The sequence below is a fragment of the Micromys minutus genome (genome assembly GCF_963924665.1).
Source record: "Micromys minutus genome assembly, chromosome: 10".
Lineage (NCBI taxonomy): Eukaryota > Metazoa > Chordata > Mammalia > Rodentia > Muridae > Micromys > Micromys minutus.
In genome coordinates, this window is record NC_137979.1 from 6,473,593 (window position 1) to 6,497,092 (window position 23,500).

Consider the following 23,500-nt stretch of genomic DNA (forward strand, 5'->3'; position numbering starts at 1 on the left):
TTTTCCCGTTTGTATTAAAAAAAAAAATCTTAAGAGATAACACAGATCTGAGAATATGTGAATGTCCCGTTTTTTAAACATCTGCCTACTGATGCTAGTAGCTGATAATTGTTTGTAATAATTATTACTGGGGTATTGCAAAGCAGTTAAATTTATAAATCAACAGACTGCACTCAAAAGTTTCAAGGCCATGACAGAAACAGAAAGGCTGATGCACTGTTGTTGCACATAGTCAGACTGCAGTGTGGTGTGTGTAAGGGTGCGGCACCACTGTGTTCCTCTGGTTCAGTGACTGTATAGTCACACAAACTGCTAATCTCAGCACAACAGTGTGTGTAGTCTCTCTACTAGTTTTATAAGTTTTTTTCTAAGTAGAAAGTTATTTCAAAATTAAAAATATTTTAAATTTTAGAGGAAGGGAAAAGCCAGACGCTCAGCCAAATATAAACATGGACTCAAAGTACAAAAACAATCTTTTTTTGAATATCACTATTTGAACTTGACTTACTGTCTCTAAGATAGGTACTTAATTTTTTTTAAAGAAAAAAATTATTAATCTTTAAAAAATTTTAATTAAAAAAATTTTTTAATTAAAAAAAATTCTAAGTTTAGGGGTTGGAGAGATGCCTCAGTTAAAAGCACTGGTTATTCTTTCAGAGAACCGGGGTTTAGTCCCAGCACCCATGTGGTAGCTGACAACTGTGTGTAACTACTGTTGCACGAGGACCAGTGGTGTTCCTGGGCACTGCATGCATGTTCTGCACAGATCACGCAAGAAAACAAAACACCCACACGTATAAACTAAAAATAAACTTGAAAAAAATCAACCCAAGTGTTGGCTATTACATACTGAAGCCATTATTGATTTCTAAAAAGTATACACTATGAGCAAGAAATGTCAACCTAAAGTACTATGATAACAGACAAGTTTTTATACAAAAGAGAGAGAGAAGAAACAGGAAGCGTTCCTATTTTATACGTATATCAACATGAGCAATTAATTCCATTTCTTAATACTTCCAAAAACTGTGGTCACAGACCTGCTGTAGTGAAAAGAGGGAGTTAGGGCAGCGGAATGCTTCTAGAGAACGGACTATTAAGGTCTGCTGGAGCTGGAATGGCACAACCCAGAACTGGGCAGCAGAGCATGAGGATAAAGAGTTAACGCTGAAAACAACAAAAGACAAACCCTTAAAGTTGTCTTTGGGGAATGACAAGATTGTTTAGTGGGTAAAGACAACAGCCACCAAGCCTAATGGTCTGAGTTTGACCCCCAGGACCAACATGGTGGAAAAAAGAGAACAGACTTCTGAATGTCCTCTGACAGCCACATGAACGACATGGCATGCCCATACCCATGACAAATAAGTAAAATGTAATTTTAAAAGTTGGAGAGTTTTTCTGGGGCGGGAGGAGACTAGCAGTTAAGAGCACTGGTTACTCTTCTAGAGGACCAGGATTTAGTTCCCAGCCCTCACGTGGCAGCTCACAACCATATGTAATTCCAATCCCAGGGGATTTAATACCCTTTTCTGGCTTCTGTGAGTACCAAGTACACATATGGTGCACAAACATACCTGTAAGCAAAACACACATAAAATATTTTTTAACTTGTTTTTTAAAAACTTTTTATTTTAATTTGTTTGTGGGGTTTGGAAAATGACATCAACAATCAGTTTAGAACCTGTCATTACTATGATTCAAGCCAAGTCTCAGGAGATAGATAAAGTAAAGACCACCCCACCCCACGACACTTCAGACTTACCTCATGGGCACAAGCCCAAGCATTTCATCACGGCGTCGTTCCTTTTTTTTTAGTTCTGATTCTGTTGACTTGAGTTTATCTGGAGCAAGCCTCAGCTTGGACTGCAAGTCACTGATGACTTCCTGTAACTCAGCCTCTGTCTGAAATACTCTCTGACAGACTGGGCAACAGGACTGGTTTTCATCTGTCAGCTGAGTAATGAACTGGGAGTAAACTGCTGTGGCTCCAGCCAGCATGGCTATTTAAAAAGGTCACAAAATCCTAGTCAGACACACATATATTTTCCTCTGTAATTATTATTCTTGCTTTATAAGGACATCCAAATAAAATAATGATTTTGATATTTAAATCTTCCTAAGGATAGTCTATATTCAACTTGCATAATTCTTGGAATGTAACATTTTATTAAGATCTTTCTATGTGCTAGGCATCTCTTACACAATCTCATTTACTCCTCTTTAACATAGCTTCATTTCCATTTTATAGATGATAAATCTGAAACACGAGAAAGGTAGAGCAAGTCCCAAAAGCGACTTGTACAGTAAAACTATATAGCCAAAAACGAGTCCACACAAAGTTTTAACATCTACCCTCGGGCGGGAGGGTGGCTCAGCATCTAAGAGCACTTGCTGCTTTAGCGAGGACAGTTAGTTCCTAGCACAGCTCACCAGCATCTGAAACAGTCCCTCCAGGGACGCCCTGACTCACATGCCTTGGTGGACACCTGACTCACATGCACATACCCCCTCATACACACAATTAAAATTAATTTTAAAAATAAATATTAAAATCTCTGATCTTCAGCAGTTACCTGTGAATGAAATTTCAAAAGTCAAACTGATAATACAAACTGTAACTTACCTCTCTGTTTTGAGGATTTTTCAATTTCTTCTTTAAGTCTGTCTAAATCACTTTCAAAATCCTGGCTACCACAGACATCAAATAGTTTATCTTCATAACTGGACAGCTGTTCTTCCTTTTTCTTTAGCTCATTATTTATATGATTTTTATTTTGTTCAGCTGAAGCTAGTTCTTTGCTAAAATAAAAACAAATGTGGGATATTTGAAAAAATTGAATTGTTTAAATTTAGTTTATGTATAGGAATGGTTTGCCTCCATACATGCTCATGCACCATGCATGTGCCTGATGCCCAAAGAGATCAGAAAAGTATATTGGATGCCATGGAGCCGGAGTTACAGGTGGCTGTGAGCCACCACGTGCATGCTGGGAACTAAACCCAGATCCAGTGCAAGAGTAGCCAGTGCTCTTAACCACTGAGCCCTCTTTTCCAGCTCCCTAGAAAGTTGAAATTTTTGATTAAAGAGATACTAGATAAATTCTGCCAAAAGTTGTTAAAAGAGGTATGAATAATTACTTTCCTTTATTTTTATTTTTTATAGTTTTGTGCTGGGAATAGAACCTAGGACCTCAAGCATGGGAAGTACACACTCTACCACTGAGCTACACTTCTGCCACACTCTTTCTTTAGAAGTCAGAGGAACACACGGAATATTCTAACTCAATCTTCTTGTTGAATGATTCCCCCCCAGGGCACTGACCCAGCTGCTAATCCTGAGCATGGACCCATTCCCAGATAAATAAACAGAGGCACAATTCTCCTGTATTTCTGGGGCTCACAGTCTTAGACCCCAGATTACAGGCTGGAGCAAGAAGCCACCTGCTGGCTCTACTAGAGACAAAGAACAAGGGGCAGTTCTGCTCTACAGGTCCCCCCACAGCACTTACTCCTTACTCGGCTCTAAACATCTCCCCTGTCCCTTCTTGTTGCTGTCTTCTCACCTCGGGGTCGCTCATCCCCCTCATTCATCATCAATTGCTTACCAGAATAACTCACCGGTGCCACAGCTCTTAAGCACCACCCTAGCCAACCTCAATGCTCATACGCTGGAGATTTTACCTAAGTTATGATACATGAGAGTCTTGAAATTCAATGTGCTGTATTCAGCTGCTGCTGCTTCCTCCTCCTATTCTTTTTTTTCCTTTTTAAAGATTTACTTATTTTATGTATGTGAGTACACTGTTGCTCTTTCCAGACACACCAGAAGAGAGCATCAGATCCCATTACAGATGGTTGTGAGCCACCATGTGGTTGCTGGAAATTGAACTCAGGACCTCAGGAAGAGCAGTCAGTGCTCTTAAGTGCTGAGCCATCTCTCCAGCCCCAGCTTACTCTTTGAAATCAAGAACACAGCATCATATGCTACTTAGTACCATCCACTGTGGATCACTGCAAAACCTTGGACAAAAAGGACTACAGAAGACACTTCCATCACACTGGGCAAATTACAGTCACTGATGACCTAAGTGCCAAGTGCAGTCGTCACCCTATCCAGCTCCGAGAAGCACTAGGGTAACCTTACCGACCGCTCCTTGAGAAAACACCTTTCTAGAGCACCCAAGACACCACTCCTGCTGCCGCATCCTGGTTCCCCAAGCAGCTGCTGCTTCCGCTGATAGCTCCTTTCCCTTAGCTTGCCAGTGGCGATTATTGCTAGCATTTAGCTGTGCACCCCCCTTTTCTCTTCCTTTGCGGTGGCCACGCATGCCACAGTGTGCACACGGAGGCTAGAGGACAACTTGCAGAAATCAGTTCTCTCCCACCATGTGGGCGCCTGAGAATGAGGTCACAAGGCTTGGCAGTCAGGGTACCTCTGAGATGTCTTACTTGTCCCTCTTTGTACAGTTCTTTCCAGGTGACATGGCTTATACCAATTACTTTATCTTTTAAATAAGCTGCAACAACTTGCAATTTCCTAAACTTACAAAAGCCTATTCACTAAAAGACTCTTCCAAGAGAAACAGAAATTTGAGCCAGGCAATGTTGACATACTCCTTACAATTCCAGCACTTCAAAGTTCAGGCGAGAACATCTTAAGTTGGAGACCTGGGCTACATTGTGAGACCCTGCTCAAACCATGAACGGAGCAAGCACCATTAGTTTAGTCCAGCAAAAGTCAAAGCTAGCATCTTCCTAGAAACTCACTAAGAAATGCCTCTTATGTGACCAGCACTTAGGAGAGCAGTGGAGAAAGCCTACACAATGTACTGTTTAAACAAAAAACAATCTCAGGATGTCAATCTTTTTCTACAGTTTTAAAAAGCAAGAGGACCCAACTACTCCCATTACATTTTACTTAAATTGCCAGAAGTAAATTGAAAATAACATACCAACTCATGACAATGAATGCTTAAAAAAAAAAAAAAAAAGACAAAAAACAGGAACTAAAGAGATCTGTATCAGTGATAATGTTTAGCAACTCACTTCAGTTTGGCAAGCTTGTCCCTGGTCTGATTAATTTCTTTGGATTTAGAATGAAGCCAATCTTCAAGCTGTTTTTTGTTAGGAAAATACCCCAACAGTGAAGTTAGCTCATCACTGTGCCTGGACTTTATTTTTCTGATCTGTTCATCTTTGTCAGTCTATAAGGAAAATACAAACAAAACAAATGAAAAAGTCAAGCCTAGTAGTAAGAAAAATAAACTCTGGGAATCGGTGCAATGGCTCAGCAAGTCAAAGTATTTGCCATAAAAGCTTGACAAGAGTTCACCCCTGAAACCCAAAGGGACACAGGACAGCTCTCACTCCCTCTAGGGTTTCTGAGAAAGCTCATTCAGTAGTCCTGACTAGCGTAGAACTTACTATACAGAACAGGCTGTTCAGGAACTCATATCCCCTGCCTCTGCCTTCTAAATGATGGGATTAAAAGTGTGCACCAGCTACAGATGACTAAAAAGCCAAGTGTGTGCTCATAAACAGACACACTAAATAATAAGTACAACTTTTAAAATGAATTAATTAAATAAATAAATTCTGGAAGCCTAAAGTTCCCAATTTTAAAATGAGAGATATACAAATCCAGACAAAAATATAAAATTTGTAAAGGTTTGGAGAATTTCTGCCCTTTAAAAAAACAAAAAAACAAAACAAAACAAAAAAACAAAAAACATTTGTGTGTGTACTCCAACCATGGAACACACAAGTGGATCAGAGGACAGCTTTGGCGTCTGCTCTTTCCTTCTATCATGTGAATTCCAGGGATTAAACTCAGGTTTGGCAACCAGTATCTTTACCTTCAAGACATCCCCCATGTCCCAGGATGGTCTTCTAAAGACAAGAGTAACCAATATTATAAAAAAAATTTAAAATTCTATCTGTTAAGAGTTACCAACAGCTGGGCGGATGGTACACACCTTTAATCCCAGTACTTGAGATGTAGAAGTAGGCAGATCTCTGTGAGTTTGAGGCCAGCTTGATCTACAAAGGGAGTTCCAAGACAGCCAGCACCACACAAAGAAACCCTGTCTCAAACCATGTTTTTGTGTTTGTATTTCTGGGCTTTTTGTTATATAGCTTTTTCCAGGTACAATGGTATATGCCTATATTTGCAGTTAGGAGGCTGAGGCAGGAGAATCACTTGAGTCCACAAAGAGGCCAGCAAGGGCAACAGGGCTACGGCTCATCTCAAACCCAGCAACAACAATTAACAAAAAAATGTTTTAAATTAAAAGTCTATTTTATAAGCTTATTTTTAATACTAAGTTATTGTAACCTCTAAATACAAAGCCAATACCAAATCAATACTTCAGTCTACTGACTAAACGTGGAAGATAAACTATTTTCAATACCTACCAGTATAGATCCCAGGGAAAGAATCTCATACCTTGTCTTTGGTGAGCATCTCCATCTGTGTGCGGGTTGTCGTATGATGGTTTAACTGCTCCATTTCCTGGTCCAGTTTCCGCAAGCTCCTGTCCAGGTCGACTTTCTCACTCTGGAGGCTTATCACCTCTGCTTTTAGGGTTTCTATGCTGCTGTTTTTCTCAGCCTTGCTTAGTTCATGTTCCTAATCGATTCAAACAAATGTACATTTGTATGTCTGTCCCAGAATAAGATAATCACGAAGTGTAATTATTGCTAGCTTTGGAGCAGCTCTTTCTACTGTTTGGAGAATGTATCATCTTTTATTTTAGTAAACCTTCATTTTTACCGCTAAAACCAGAAATTATTCCTAAGAGAAACAAAATACTATTTTCTGCTCATATCCAGAAGAGAAAAATATAAACTACGCTTTGGGAAAAAATCTTACTCAGGTCACTGTACTACGCTATAATGATAGAGAATTAGTAAACAAACCTTGAAGAGTTAAACAGAAAGAAGAAATAAAAACTAGAGAAAAAAAAAATCAGGAGAGGCAAGAGAGGTGGCTCAGTGATTAAGAGCACACACTGCTTTCCCAGGGGATCCAAGTTCCCAGGTGAGGACCCCAGCACCCAGGTCAGGCAGCTCACAACTGCAGACCCAATGCCTCTGTCCTTTCCTGGCACTTAGACTCCCTTGTACATAACTGGACAGACATATATGCGTAAATAAAAATAAATCTTTAAAAAAATAAAAAGAAAAAATTAGGAGAAATGTATCTATGTAGATGGATGAAGAACTCTTACTCCCCCAATTCGGCCACTCCTTGGCATGTAGAGACCACAACCAGGGTGACGTGGTCCCTCACTGGCACCTCCCCATCCTGACAACACTACACTAAACCTGATGAACCTGCACTCTGGTGGACAGTTACAGACAAACATCAGTTTCCCTAAGTCATGGAGGTGGGACACGGGTCTCACAGGCATTAGGACACTGACTTTAACGAGGATACAGATAAAAGAAGCAAGGAAGAAAACTCAAAACTGTTGAAAATGGCCAGCAGAGTTTATTTACCACAGGAAACGTGACAGGTTAGTCACATAAAAAACACAGTGTGTGGAGTCTCACTGGAAGAGTAACATAGGTACTTGTAATAATCACCCCACTTTGCTGTGTTTGGAACTGTGTCTGTGACTTTTTTGGAGAGTGAAAGCTTAAAAGTCTAAGCACAGGTTTTCATTTTTTAAAATTTTCTTGGTGATTTTTAACCCAATTTCTAGAATCAAAAAACTGATAATCAAGACATTTAAATACACTCACTTTATATGGGATTACTAACTGAAGTGCTAGTCTCAGGGTGAGCGATGGGCCTTTAGACTTTAGAGTCAGACCACTCAGTGGGCACTCAATACATGGAGAGCTTACGGTTTTTTTGAGCTCCTGGTCCAGCTCCAGAATCCTGTCCGATGAGCCCTCCAGCTGCTGCAGCTCACTCCTCACGTTCCTCAGCTCCGTCTGCTTCTTCGTGAGGATCTCTGTCTTCAGCTCAATCATTCTCCCCAGCCCGCTCTTCTTGTCCCTCATCTCATCAATCTGCCTCTGCTTCAGAGCCTCTTTGTCTGTAAGGTCGCTCTAAATGTCAAGAATGCACATTAGTGACTCTGTCATTAAGCAAACTCCCTTTAACAGTAAAACATACAATAAATAAAGTATAGGAAATAATTTTAAACTGTGAAAAGCATCACCCAGAGGTGACAATTAATAACTGAGCAAACATTTTTGCAATTATACTCAAAAATTAATTTACTTAAAATAAAACCACAATCTACACTATGTTCCTATTTTATCCTTATGAATTAAAAAAATATATTTCTAAAAGCTTTTTTCTACTTAATAGCCTAAAAGTCACTTAAAAATGCTACAAAATTGGGTTCACTTTAAAAGTTTATAGGATCACTTAGTGAATCTCACATAAAAGATAGCAAACCTTGGTTTCAAGATATTTACCAAGAGCTGGCTGGCGGTTTTAGCGTCTCTTTCCTGTCTCTCTTTCACAAGGTCATGAAAATTTTTAATCTGTCTTTCACTGAATGGTCCACGCTCAAAACCATCCAATTCAAGATGTGCTGCCAAAGACTGAATTAATGAATCTCTGGCTCGGATATGTTCTTGATGGCGATCTGCCTGTAGTTGTAGACGACCTTTATTTAAAAAAAAAAAGTTGTGGTAACAGATTTATATGCAGTTGTAAAAAATGACAGTGTAATTTTTATATACCCTGCCTAGTTTGCTCTAATGGACACTGTAAAACTGTCATGTAGTCTAAATTGGTATACTAATATTGTATAATCCATCAGGCCTATCCAAATTCCCCAGTATTATCTGCACTCATTTGTGTGTATGCATTAAATTTCATAATTTTTTTTTAAGACTTAAATCTTTCATTTAGGTGTATGTGTGTGTTTCTGTGTATGTCTGAGCCAAAGAAAAGAGAACATTAGATCCTTGGAACTGCAGTTACAGGTGACTGTAAGCCACTTAAGTATTGGGAACCAAACTCAAGTCTTCTGGAAGAGCACAAAGTGCTCCTAACCACTAAGCTATCTCTCCAACTTTAAGTTTTATATAATTTTACCCCATGTTATCTCTTACATTTAACAGCAGTATAGATAGTACAGTCTCAACACCCTAAGAATCTTCTTGTTCAGTAACCATAGCACATCCATCTTCCTGTCCCTCCTTCTATCCACTCCCCCTAGCAACCATGAATCTGTTCACTGGGCCTTCAACTTTGACATTTCAAAATACCATTAAAATGGAAGCACACTCACTATACACCCCTGCCAGGACCCTCCCAGCCTGAAGCGGGTTGAAATGGGACACAGAGTAGGTAGGACTCTGGGGTGGCAGAGTCCACATGCTCCACTATGTTCATAGCAGCCTTATTTATAATAGCCAGAAGCTGGAAAGAACCCAGATGTCCTTCAACAGAGGAATGGGTAAAGAAAATGTAGTACATTTACACAATGGAACACTACTCAGCTATTAAAAACAATGACTTCATGAAATTCCTAAGCAAATGGATGGAACTAGAAAATATCATCCTGAGTGAGGTAACCAAATCACAAAAAAAAAACACACATGGTATGCACTCACTGACAAGTAAGTATTAGCCCAAAAGCTGGGAACACCCAAGATACAATTCACAGACCACATGAAGTTCAAGAAGAAGGAAGAGCAAAGTGTAGATCATTCAGTCCTTCTTAGAAGGGGGAACAAAATAATCACAGGAGAAAATATGAAGACAAAGTTTGGAGCAGAGACTGAAGGAAAGGCCATCCAGAGACTGCCTCACCTGAAGATCCATCCCATGTACAGCCACCAAACCCAGGCAATACTGCTAATGCCAAGAAGTGCATATTTGACAGGAGACCGATGCAACTGTCTCCTGAGAGGCTCTGTCAGAGCCTGAGAAATACAGAGGCAGGTGCTCACAGCCAACCATTGGACTGAGAATGGGGATGCCAATGGAGGAGTTAAAGGACTGAAGGAGCTGAAGGGGTTTGCAACCCTATGGGATGAGTAACAATATGAACCAACCAGACACCCCCCCCACCGAGCTCCCAGGGGTTAAACCACCAACAAAAAAGCACACATGGAGGGACCCATGGCTCCAGCTGCATATGTAGCAGAGGATGACTTTGTCAGGCATCAATGGGAGGAGAAACCCTTGGTCCTGTGAAGGCTTGATGCCCCCGTGTAGGAGAATGCCAGGGTGGGGAGGCGGGAGGGAGTGGGTGGATAAGTGGGGGAGCACCCTCACAGAAGCAGGGGGAGGGGGAATGGGATAGGGGGTTTCTGGAGAAGAAACTGGGAAAGGGAGTAACAGTTCAAATATAAATTTTTTAAAAATCTAATAAAGGGGCTGGAGAGATGGCTCAGCAGTTAAGAGCACTGACTGCTCTTCCAGAGGTCCTGAGTTCAAATCCCAGCAACCACATGGTGGCTCAGTCATCTGTAATGAGATCTGACGTCCTCTTCTGGTGTGTCTGAAGACAGCTACAGTGTGTTTATATATAATAAATAAATAAATCTTTTTTTAAAAAATCCAATAAAAGAAAAAAAGTAAATAAAATAACTAAGTTATTGGTGAAGTTTGGTATAGAAAAACCCAGTCAATATTTTATCTTCCATACTAGCACCTATAATAAGTCATTATTTCCCTTCTTATGACCTTTGATTAATAGTCTTACAACTTCTTGGAATATTCTCTGAGTAGCAGAAAGTCTGCTTATTCTCATTGCAGTTTTGACTATTAGAAAGGACCTAATAGCAGTCCCATTATAAAAGAGCTTAATAATAGACTGATAGAATTTTAGGAATTTTTACAGGATTATCATTCAAAATCAAGAAGTCATCTACTTGTCTACACAGCATTACTACAAGACAGTACATCTTCATAGATCTGCTCAAAAGGGTGGGCTGATAGTGATAGTTTTATAGGTAATCATATCAGGAAAAGCATATTAATAGCAAGAATCTTTCCTCAAATGATTTTCTCTTGGGCCTTGCTGACCCGAGTTCTGTCGTAGATTTTAATCTAAGGCAGTCATCTCAGGAAGAGTAGCTGCTAGTTATAAGCTTGTCCTGTGACGGCTCCTGGCAGCCCTTTGAGACCAGATGCTCTCAGTGTGAATTCTGTGGCGACTCTTCATTCATACAGAACACAGTTCTGAAGGCCAAGTGAGGTGTGTCTCTTACCCTGCTCCACCAGCAGTTCTGCTCTTTCCTGGTTGAGGAGCCGTGCTTCCTTACTCAGCTTCTCCAGCTCACGCTGACAGTCTACCAAGCGCCTTTCTTTTTCCCTCACTGTTCTCTGGTGATTCTGATACAAGTCATTTAGTTGATCATCAGTCCCTTGAAAAACCTGTGTCAAACCAAAATAGACAGCTCTAATGTATTAATATGACAACCACCTAACACAATAGAAATTTTGTTCAATATCCATTTTAATAGAGGTATCACAAATGTCCAAATTGAGATTTACTTTTCCCCCAAAATGTGGAGATGAAAGGGTTTAAATGCAATTCATTATGATAAGCCCTGATTTTTCAAGTCACCACAAACCTTTTCCATTTTCTGTTCCAATTCACTGTTATCTTTCTCCATTTGTTTCTTTCGGCTGTCCAAGGCTTTAACTTCATTGTCAAGTCTCATTATTTTAGAGAGGTTATGTTCAATCTCTTTCAGGCGATTCTGAAAGTAAAGGTATGTTCCATATGAACAGATTCCATTCTGGCTTACATCACTGAGAAAGGGACATAAGTTATACGCAAACCATTTAACAAGACACCACCATTTGGTGCTAAGACCAGCCTATGACAAGCCACTAGAAACACTGTGTAGAGCACTCAGGACACCATAAGGCACATACCTTCAACTTCTACAGGAGTCATCTGTTCAGAAGGCATTGACAGCTACAGTGTGAAACACCACATTAATTTAACTATCTCTGCTAAATTGATAAGAACAGACCCTACACTTGATCTTAGAAGATCAAGAGGTGATTTACTGTTACACATGTGTATGTGCCTGTGTATGTGCCCAAGGAGCTCTCACAGGTGCTAGATCTCCTGGAACTAGAGTCAAAGGCAACTTGAGTGTCTGATAGGACTGTTGGAATTGAACCTGGATCTTCCACAAGAACAGTGAGCCCTCTTAACTGCTGAGCCTTCAATTCAGCTTGTGAAATGCCACATTTTTTAAGAAAAATGAGGTATGAGAATAAAAATGTTAATTAGCTTTCCCCATCCCTATAGCAAATAACTTACATTAAATCATAGTACATATCATAAACATACAGTTTTAATTTGCCCGTTTTAAAAAAAAATCTTAAATGGCTTATTTTACTTTTTAATGACAGTGATGGCAATGATTAAATGTCAAGGCTTTATACATAACAGGCTTTAACACTGAGCTACAGCCCCAGCCCTAACTTCTTGTTGTTGTTCTAGTTGACACAGGATCTCATGTAGCTTTAAAGCTCATTTCAAAGACTCAAAGAAACAAGAATGGAACGCTGCTCCTCCTTGAGTTTGCAAACTGAAGTACTGATATCCAACACACAGGAAGCACTGGGTAAATGCTGCTAAATGCATGCACTTCCTCAAGGCTTTCTTATAAACCACAGTGTTCAGCTGCTGGCCTCCTCTAGGCTCTGGAGGAGGTAGGGAAGAGGGTCCGTTGATCCTAGACTAGGATTCTAAGGTCAGTATGGGCAAATGGCTATGATCCTGCCTCAGAGATAAATATACAAAACCCAGAAGGTAGGAAGAAGAAACAACCAAAGCCAAGTATACATGAAAATGTCTTAAGAAAACCTGCTAATTTGTTAGCTGGTTAAAACAACAGGGGGCTTAGAAAACTGCACTAATTTACATATATATGGGTGAATTCCAAATTTTGTACAATGTCAAGAACACCCTTAAAATTATAAAAATTCTCTACAAAAACCTGTCAATTTGAAATTTTCAAAAGAGAAAGCCAACTGTAGTCATGTCTAGCTACAGCAGTGCTCAACAGTGAGGACCTGTGCCAACCTCTGCAGGCAATGTAAGACCAACTGTCTAAGCTGGGCTTCGTGGTGGCATGCACCTTTAAGCCCAGCCCCGAGAGGCAGAGCATAGAGGCCTGCAAAGGCTAGCCTGGTCAACAGAGCAAGTTCCAGGACAGCCAGGACTACACAGAAAGAGCCAAACAAATAATAAATAAGACTGACCGTCTACTGCAGACCTAAGACAATTTGAAAGAGATATTCACGCTCTCGAAGCTCATATAGAAATGAGGTACTTTACAGGGATGGAGACAGGGCTTAGTGGGTAAGAGCAGTAGCTCCTCTCACAGTGACTCACAACGTCTGTAACGGCAGTTCTAGGGAATCAGACGCCCTTTTCCAGCTTTCACAGGCACTGTGTGGACATGGTACACAGTCATACACACAGGCAAAACATGATATACACAAAATAAAAATAAACGTTTTTTAAAGATACGTCAGGCTGGGAAATGGTGGCATATGCCTTTAATCCCAGCACTGGGGAGGTAGACGTATGGGGATCCTTAAGTTACACTATCCTGATGTATAGTGAATTCCTGGAAAGCCAGGGCTACACTGAGAAACTACCTTAAAAAACCAAACAAACAACCAAACAAGTACTTTAGAGGTAAATGGCAACAGTGAGGGAGATTTCTTCTTAGTATGCTAGATAACAGCTAACAGTGACTAATTACATTTGTGTACTTGTAAATTATATACTTGGAGATTGCCGAGAACATAGATTTTAGGCATTCTTCCCACACAAAAGAGGTATGACAATGAAAGTGTTAATTAGCTGGATTTCCCCATCCCTATAGCAAATACGTTAAATCACAGTACATATCATAAACATACAGTTTTAATTTGCCCATTAAAGAAAAAACAATCAATTACCTTCAATGGCTCAAGTTCATTCTCATAGGACTTGACAATTTCCTGTGAAGATGCTAACTGGGCCTCCTTACTAGCAATCTGATCTCGGATCTCACAAGCTTTCTCCTTATTTTGCTTCAGATATTTCAATTCTGTTTGACACTCTTTTACTTTCTGACCTTGTGTCTGACGTACCTGTCGAAGTGTTTCTAGGGCTTTAATGTACCTTTGAAGACATGAAAAAAAAAAGTAAAAATTCTGGCTAAGTAAATTACAGTAGAATATTATGCAAACATTAATATTACATGTAGAGTCAATGGCCTGGAAAATGTTTATAACATCAGAACTAAATGAAAAGAATTACATTTTCCTCTCAGATAAATTTTCACAAGAAAACTGAAAGGAAATATGCCTAACAGTTGCCACTTAGTGGAGCAGTGAGTGCTGACCTTCTTTGCTTTTAATTTGTTTTTTTATAATTAGCATCAACTTGGCCACAGTGGTGTTCACCTCAAGTTCCAGATGCTGGGTGAACACAGAAGTCTGAGGGCAGCCTGGCTATTAAACCGGCAGACACAGGGGGCCCAGACTGGAGGTGTAGCTAACTCATGGGGAAGCACAGGTTCTTGACACGAGGACCCGGCTCAAGCACAGCCTCACAAAAGAAAACAAGACCAAATAACCTCATGGCTACAGCACTCACACTTACAAACCTTGTTGCTGAGAAAATCTCATCAAATTTTTGCTTCAGAGCCTTTCCTTCACTTAAAGGCCAGTTAGAGTCTTCTTGGTGACAGAAAATAACATTGTTTAGCACAGACTTGGAAACCCCAAGACAACTTATCATTTCTCGGTCAATTTCTGCACATTTGGAGCTGAGACTGACTTTTTCACCGTGCCTACAGAAAGTGAGAATCAAGGTTATTAGTGAAATGAACTTCAGAGGTACCTACTGTGTTGTTTAGTTTTATCTGAGACTCACCTCAAACTCACTATGTAGCCAAGAATGATCTTGAACTTATCCTATCCCCGAATCCTAAGTGCTAAGATTGCAAGGATCTGCCACCACCCAGCCTATGAAGTGCTCAGGATCACACTGAAGACTGCACACTAGGCAAGCACTTTACCAACTGAGACACATACTCAGCCCACACCATTCTACAAAAACCAAAACTGTCTTTTACATGGCTCATTAAAATAGCCTCCTCATGCTAAAGAAAACTTGGTGTTAGGAAGAGAGACTGAATGGTGAAGTGTTTGCCACCTAACATCGTCTTAGTCAGGGTTTGTATTCCTGCACAAAACATCATGACCAAGAAGCAAGTTGGAAAGGGTTTATTCAGCTTACACTGCCCACATTGCTGTTCATCACCAAAGGAAGTCAGGACTGGAATTCAAGCAGGTCAGGAAGCAGGAGCTGATGCAGAGGCCATGGAGGGATGTTACTTACTGGCTTGCTTCCCCTGGCTTGCTCAGCCTGCTTTCTTATAGAACCCAGGTCTACCAGCCCAGGGATGGCACTACCCACAATGGACTGGACCCTCCCTCTTGATCACTAGTTGAGAAAATGCCTTATAGCTGGATCTCATGGAGGCATTTCCTCAACTGAGGCTCTTTCTCTGTGATAACTCCAGCTGTGTCAAGTTGACACAAAACCAGCCGGTACAAGCATGATGACTGGAGTTAATCCTCAGCATCCAATGAAGAAGACTTGGGTAGTAGCATGTACTTGTAATCTCAGTGCTGAGAAGGCAGAGACAGGAGGACTCCTGAGACTCACAGGCCATCAGCCTTGCTGAATTGACAAGCTCCGAGTCAATAAATGACTATGTCCCCCCAAAAACAAGGTGAATGGCTCCTGAAAAACCACACCCAAAGCAAAGCTAAACTGACTTCTTCAAACACATGCACATTGGGGGGTGAGGGTAGCTAACCCTTCCACGGTCAAAGCGTTCACTGATGAGAAGGTTATGTAAAACAGGAAGTTCAAGAAAGAAAGCAAGAATTTTAAAAAACATAGTAGGATGTTTTATGGTCTATGTGTGTGTGTGTGATGTATATATGTGTGCACATCCATGTGAGAGCCAGAAGACAATGCACGGTGTTTGTCTCAATTCCCGTCTTTCTTCTCAGACATGGTCTCTCTACTGAAGCTGGAGTTCATTGATTCAGCTGACTGAGAATTCTAAGACTTTCCTGTTTCCCCAGAGCTGGAATTACAGCCACACATGACCTCATCTGACCTTTACATGGGTGCTGAAACTCAAACTTGGGTCCTCATGAATGTTTGGCAAGCATCTTCCCAGTCCCCACATTTGGACTTTTAAATAATTAATTTAAACGAACCTAATTTGGGTCCTCTGGAGAATGCAATCACTCTTAACCAGAGTTGTCTCTCTAGCCTCAACAACTGTCTGCACTTGATCTTAGACAAAAGGCTGAGAAGTAATGAAACCCACTTTCTAACCCACAGTATGTGTTTCTGATCACTCACCTGTCCCCGTCCGTACTGTATGTACGACTATTTCAAACTAGTATATTTAAAGTGAGCTGCTGTGGTGGCTCACACTTATAATCCTAGCACTAGGAAGGTTGAGGCAGGTGGACTGTTTTGAGTATGAGGCCAGCCTAGGTAGTCACAAAGTTTGGTAGATAGAGTGGTGCATGCCTGTAAGATCTCCTCGAGAGGTAAAACAGGAAGATTGGGAGTTCAAGTCATCCTAGGCTACACAGGAAGTTTGGGAGTTTTTGAACTTTTCTCAAAAACAAAACAAAACAAAACAAAAAGCCCCCAAATACATAAAGCAAACCTTTGGCAAACTATCTTGATACACATACACACACACACACACACACACACACACACACACACACACACGTAAGACATATACAGTTACATAGCATCTAACTCTAACACACTGTTGCTAGTGGGTAACACTGCATGTAAAGGCGTGGAGTAGATGGGAGCTCTACTCTGTTTCCAAGTACACTGGGAGAAAGTAGGGGAGATCTGGCTGTGACATCTGTCACAGCAGGATTGATTCAGCTGATCTGGCTGACTAGGAGGGTGTCCCCTTCTCCCTCACTGCTCCATGTGTGTCCTTCCCAAAGCTATATACTCAGTTGAAGGGGATGACCTTCCCCAAATAGAGGAGGACTGGTCTTTAGTCAACAGTATATGAGTAGTTGTACTCCCCTGCTAGAACCTTCAAACAAGCTCTCAATTACACTGAGAATATAAAATTACTCCTGAAAAATAAAGTATATCCGGTGGTGGTGCATGTGCATGCCTTTAATTCCTGCACTTGGGAGACAGAAGCAGGTGGATCTCTGAGTTTGAGGCCAGTCTGGTATATAGAGTGAGTTACAGGACAACCAGGGCTTCACAGACAAACCCTGCCTCAAAACAAACAAAACACAAAAACAAGGAAAGGAGGAAGGAAGAAAGGAAGGAAGGAAAGGAGGAAAGAAAGAAAAGAATGAGTAAACAAACAGGATAAATAAAAATATATCCTGTAACAACAAATGTACATAAGTCTACAGTCAGATATAAAAATACATTCTGTAACCCCAGGATGCAGGAGGCTGAGGCAGGTTCATTCATTCATTTCTGCAGTTTGAGGCCAGCCTGGGCTATGAGTTCCAAGCCAGGCTGAGCTAAAATGTATGAACCCTTGTCTCAAAAAGGAAAACAAAGTTCTACTGAAAGAAAATTAATACACTCCCCTAGAATAAAGTAACAGTTACAGAAAGGCGTCCAGGCCCAGAAGACCAATGTGAGCACCTCCCCAAGTCCAAAGTGAGCACCTACTTTGTTCGAGTAATGACTCCTTCCAGGGTTTTAAATTCTGTTTTTTTACTTTTCTGACTGCAAAGCATAGACCTCTGCACAGCTACTATCTCTCCATTGACGTCTCGAAACTGCAGGCGAATCTGGGCACGCACATCTGTTTCTTGAGCAACCTTTGATGGGAAACAGAAAAACACTGTCGTAAGCAGCATCGGCATGTTTTTATCAAGAAAGAAAAAGCACCAACAACCTTGCTTATCCAAAAATGAGGGGAAGACACTAAAATATCTCATTCAAATGTGCCATTTTTATACAAATGTCAAGATACTGGAAATATACCACTTAACTGACTTTTTTCAAAATCATGCAGTTTTAGCAGCCCCTTTACTCAGTGTCCACTGTCCCTCTAGCCAGTCATTCTTAGGGTCTGCACACTGTAGTATTTCCCACTTCTATAAGCACTAATAACAGTATCTAACAAAAACCCTCCCTTATCAAGAAAAACTCTAGCATTTGCCCTCTTAGAGAAAAAAAAATCATAAAATAGTGACTGGTTTTCTGATCACTGAAGCTGGTTTGTCAAGGGCTTCATATGCCCAAACACCCAGTAGCACAGTGAAGCTGATTGCATGCTCCTCTTCCTGACGTACAAACACATTAGCTCTAGTGCTCTAGCTGCAAGCCTAGAAGCCCCATTCATTTATTTGATCCCCTGAGGCTTTAAACAGTAACTGCACTAAACTATGTGTCTATCAGTAACTCCTAATTTTCTTTTTGAAAACTCTAACCTCTCAATGGTACAAACTTTTGTGATTTTTGCCAACTAGATATTTACGTTGGTTATCTACAGAATACCTCAAACTCTCATATTTAAACCAGATCCACCCAAATTTCCTTTTTGAGTTCTTCTATGACAATCAAAGGCAAAATGATCTTTATAACTTGCTCGAGGAGAAACCCTGAAGCTACACTTCGTGCTCCTGCTTCTCTCTACGTCATCACGCAGAACATCAGCTCACCGCTGGGCCTGCCCTCAGGTCACATCCCAAATCTAAGTATCACTGCTTCTACTACTTTAACAAGGCCACCAATATATCTCACCAGTTTATCACAAGCCTCTCGGGCTCTGCCACTTACAGTCTTCTGTCAGCAAGACTGATTCCTCACTCAGATGGTGTGTTTTCTCTGCTTAAAATCTTCTGTCTTTTTGGAGGATACAGGTCAGCAGCAACACATTTGCACCCCAGGCCCCACAGAACCTAGCATCTTGTAACTGACTGGGCTTTCTAGTTTCCCGTCACAACTTTGTTCTTCTGAGTCCTTGGTATACTCAACATGTTTTCATTTCAGGGACTCTGCATGAAAGTCTTCCCCGGACTTCAAGATATCTTCCTCTTGAATAAATACTTACGGGGGGGGGGGGGTGTCTTACTATTCGAAAGAAAAAAAAATTGTGTTTGTTTTTGAGACTGCGTCTCTCTATAGTCCTGGATGGTCTGGAAAACACTTCAAGAGTGCAGGCAAAACAAAAATAAAACAAAAACCAACAACTTGGGGATCACCGATAGCTCAAGTTACAGTTGGTGGTGGAACCAAAGCAGTGGTGGCAACAGAATGGACAGGACAAATCCTGGATCCACCTTAAAGGGTAGGGAAGGCTGGCTGGTGAATTGAAATTTGGTAAAAAATCAATTAAAAGGCCAATCCACAGATTTTGGCAAAAAAAAAAAAATGTTGCTGATCATATCTATAACTTACTAAACTCAAGTTCCAGAGGTGGAATCAGGCCTGAAGGGAGGAAAGGATGTGAGTGAAGGAACTACTCTAATTCATGCTCAACCCAATAAACAGTGTGCACACAGGCGGAGGCTGGTTTATTAGATTTGATTATTAAAAACTGAATTTCACCTGAGTCCTTTTACTTCTCAATAAAGTACAAGCGGAGAACATTAGCTAAACGAAGCAGCTTATCGACTTAGGAACGAGCAGGTATGAAGCAGTCATTTTACAGAGGGCTCAGTAAAAATGCACTAAGCCGGACAACTACATTCAAGATGAAATTCGTAATTAGTTTTATAATTCCAGCATTATCTTTAGTCACAGGGAAGTTTGAGGAGGGAGAGGTTTATTTGGCTTACAAGTTAGTTTTATCTCAGGAAGCCAGGGCTGGAACTCAAGCAGGAATGTGGAGAACTGAAGCAAAGACCAGACCATGGAGGACTGCTGCTGACTGGCTGGTTGCCCTGGCTGGCTCGGCTACCTGTCTTACACAGCTCAAACCCACCTGCCTAAGGATGGTTCTACCTGCAACGGGCTGGGCCCTCCCATCTCAATCAAGAAGATGCCCCAGGGACAGCCTCATAGGCCAATCTGATGGGAGAAATTCCTCAATTGCGGTTCCCTCATTCCCAGTATGTCTAGGGTTGTGTCATCTTGTCAAAAATATGACAAGTTGGTTTTGCTTGTTTGAGACAGGGTCTCGTGTAGCCCAGTGTAGCCTTGATCTCCTGATCCTCCTGCTTCTAAATTTCTAGAGTGCTGGATTACAGACATGGGCAGCATACCAAGCTTACATAAAAGCTTAAAATCACATTTAATGATGCTACTTAAATGACTTAAATGATTGGTTAAATAAACTAGGGCTGGAGGCAGACCCAAGTCAATCTCTGTTAAACTCAGGGCCAGCCTGGTTCACACAGCTAGTCTCAGGTTAGCCAGGCTTACACAGTGAGACTTTGTATTAAAGCAAATAACAATAACCTTGCAGGACATTAACAGAAACTAAAAACGGCAAGTGTGTATATGTATTAACAGATGCACAGCACACTACCTACTTAAGTTGTATAATAAAATTCTGATATACTAAAATATAAATATATAAGTGTAATTACACACAAAGACATGGTTTTACAAGCACAAAAAGAATTTAACAATAAACACCTTATTGGGATTTAGTGGCACTAAATAAATTCACCTTCTTGTTGTATACACATATGCAACAAGGAAAACCTGTAAGGCAAACTTAATGCCCTGTATACACACTAGTAGTAAAAACATTGAAATCCAAGAAGTGCTTCCCAAAGATTTTCATCACAGTAGACTATAGTGAAAAACTGAAAGCAATCTAACTGCAAATAATACTGCAACTATCAGTGATCTTTATATAGCATCACAATATCAACGAATAAGACTTCAGTCAAGTTTGAAAAACAAGTCTAAAGATTGAAACATCCCATACTCCAAGATTAAGAGCGCATTATAGTGGTTTTTGCTTTTTTTCAAAGCTTCCTTTTTGTTATTAGTGTGTGTGTGTGTGTGTGTGTGTGTGTGTGTGTGTGTGTGTGTGCGTGCATGTTTGTGTATGAGCACAAGGTCAGAGAACAACCTGTGGAGTCGATTCTCCACTTCTACCTTCACAAGTCTGACCCCTGGCTTGGTAGCAAGTACAACCCCTGACTGGCATAGCAAGTACATTTACCTGAACTTGTCACCCCTATAATGTTTTCATAACCTCACACTGTATGACAATGCTTAGTGAGAAAATCCTGAAATATATCTTCAGATAGGACTATGACCTCTGCTGTGTAATACAGTACATAGAAAAATAAATAAGGGGGCTGGAGAGATAGCTCAGCGGGTAAGAGCACTGACTGCTCTTCCAGAGGTCCCAAGTGCAATTCCCAGCAACCACATGGTGGCTCACAACCATCTGTAATGGGATCTGATGCCCTCTTCTGAAGACAGCAACTATACTCACATGCATGAAATAAAAATTTTAAAATATTTTTTTAAAAAAAAGAAATAAAAATGCCAACACTGGTTATCAGTGGGTGCTTCGACTGTAGACGACACCCTCTGTACTGAGGTCCACTACAACAAACAACTAGTGCTTTCTGGTTATCACTGGGTGCTTCGACTGCAGACAACACTCTCTGTACTGAGGTCCACTACAACAAACAACTAGTGCTTTTAGAATTATAAAAATTGAATTGTTAAAATACAAAACTTTACAGACATCATTACCTTGGGATCATGAACAAATGTATGTCCTTTGGTTCCAGGAGGGAAATCTCCAGTACAAATATACTTTAGACATTCAATGATGGTCTAAAGAGATAGAAAGTTGTTAGTTATGAGAACCACAGTAGTTAATGACAAATATTAATTCACAGCCAGGTGTAGAGGTGCATGCCTACAATTCTAGCACTTAGTAGGTGGACAAAAATATCAGAAGTTCCAGGTCAGTCTAAGCTATATGGGATGCTGTGTCCAAAATAAATAAATAAAATAATAACAAAAAGACATATACATGCCGCTAGTGATTATAAGCACTTTATTATGTCTTCCTTCCAGGAGACTAAAGCTAAGAAAGTACCTGGTACTATGTCAAGTAACATTTCCACATAAAGGTCCGCCTCCTGGCATTCAACACCCAACTCAGTATTTCTGGTTACCGTGCAACTCATTAAGTATAGACCAAACTGGCCTCAAACTCACAGAAACGGGCATGCCTCTGCCAATCTAGGATTAAAGGAGTGTGTCACAACGCACAGCCCAATTTTTTAGAAGTAACAAAATAATGTTCACAATAAGCCTTTTTTTTTCATTCGTTATGTTTTGCCACTAGACATGGTTTGCAATTCTAGGGTACCTATTTCTCATATTTAAAACCCTTTTGGGGGGAGCAGTTGGGAAGTGACAAGTGCTTCCCGGACAAGGGGGCGGGGCTGGGAAGCAGGGGCGCAGGCGGCTCTCCAGGGAAGTTGGTCTCTAGAGCGGAGCGCCAACGTGGGCTCCCGACACTCCGAGAGAATGGGTCGGGCCGGCTCTGAGGTTCCCCAAGGCCCACGCGCCACACAAGGCGACGTTCTAAGCACCTTCTGGGGCCCTCGCCTCTCAGGACTTACCGTCTTCCCCGCCCCATTGGGTCCAACCAATATTGTGAGGGGGGTGAAGAAAGAGATAATTTGCTTATCTTTATCCTCTATCCCAAAACTCCGCACGCCCAGAATGCTCATCTTTTCGATGCAGGACATGTTTGCACCGCTTTTCTTATCTCAAGGGCCAAGGACGAGTTTAACCTCGAGGCGGAAGCTGGGCAAGCCGGGAAGGGACGCCGCGAGAGGACCCGAAAGTTCCGAACCCAAGCCGCGAGTGGGAGCTCCGGTGGCGAGAGCACTTCCGGTCCCACGGGCTTCTGTTTCCCGGGAGGGCGCGGGCCGCTTCGGAAGTGCACACCCAAGCCAAGGGAGCCAGCAACCGCAAGCTCGCAGATTCCCGCCTCGCTTGACCTGGGGTCACGTGGGGGCGGGCGCGTACTTGTCCACGCCTCCCGCACGCCCGGGGCATGCCGGGAAGGGGGAGTCCTAACTTGTGCGAGCAGCTGTTCCTTAACACTTGGGTAGGGTATTGGCTGCCAGCATCACTGTTTGCTTTGGTGTCTTGAGACCGGCTCTTGCTCTGTATGCTCGAACTTGCAGTTCTCCTGCCGCAGTCTTCCGATTGTCGCCATTACAGAGCCTCCTAGCCCGTCTGAAAAGAATAACTTTAAAGTAGCGAAAGACCAGACTTTACTGTCCACATTTGGATCCCTGGGGTGCATTCAGAGGCCCAATAAGTGGTTTGTTAGTGACATCTACGGTACTAACAGTACTGTTTACTTGCGTTTTTCACTGTCACTTTCCAGTGGCGAGTAGTACATCGCAGGACTGTGATGATGCCATTACAACAGACTGCACTCGTGTTTATAGTTTTGCTTCAGAATAAATCAGTTTTCATTTCTACTGAGCTGTAAATATTGCTAGTTAATGCTCACA

The 23,500-nt window shown here is 41.3% G+C and overlaps 1 protein-coding gene across 1 annotated transcript in view; it reads right to left on the reverse strand.

The window, feature by feature from the left end:
• The window catches only part of RAD50 (RAD50 double strand break repair protein), a 54,780-nt gene extending 31,981 nt beyond the window's left edge, over positions 1-22,799 (reverse strand). Inside the window, exons 1-13 of the mRNA XM_080922578.1 lie at positions 22,592-22,799; positions 21,708-21,791; positions 17,706-17,857; positions 14,608-14,793; positions 13,916-14,120; positions 11,557-11,685; positions 11,191-11,356; positions 8,437-8,630; positions 7,855-8,061; positions 6,449-6,631; positions 5,050-5,207; positions 2,627-2,802; positions 1,766-2,003 (exon numbers count right to left, since the gene is read on the reverse strand). Coding sequence (XP_080778704.1) covers positions 1,766-2,003; positions 2,627-2,802; positions 5,050-5,207; positions 6,449-6,631; positions 7,855-8,061; positions 8,437-8,630; positions 11,191-11,356; positions 11,557-11,685; positions 13,916-14,120; positions 14,608-14,793; positions 17,706-17,857; positions 21,708-21,791; positions 22,592-22,720 — 2,207 coding nt within the window. The 5' untranslated portion in view covers positions 22,721-22,799. The remainder of the gene's footprint in view (positions 1-1,765; positions 2,004-2,626; positions 2,803-5,049; positions 5,208-6,448; positions 6,632-7,854; positions 8,062-8,436; positions 8,631-11,190; positions 11,357-11,556; positions 11,686-13,915; positions 14,121-14,607; positions 14,794-17,705; positions 17,858-21,707; positions 21,792-22,591) is intronic.
• Between the last annotated feature and the right edge of the window lie 701 nt (positions 22,800-23,500).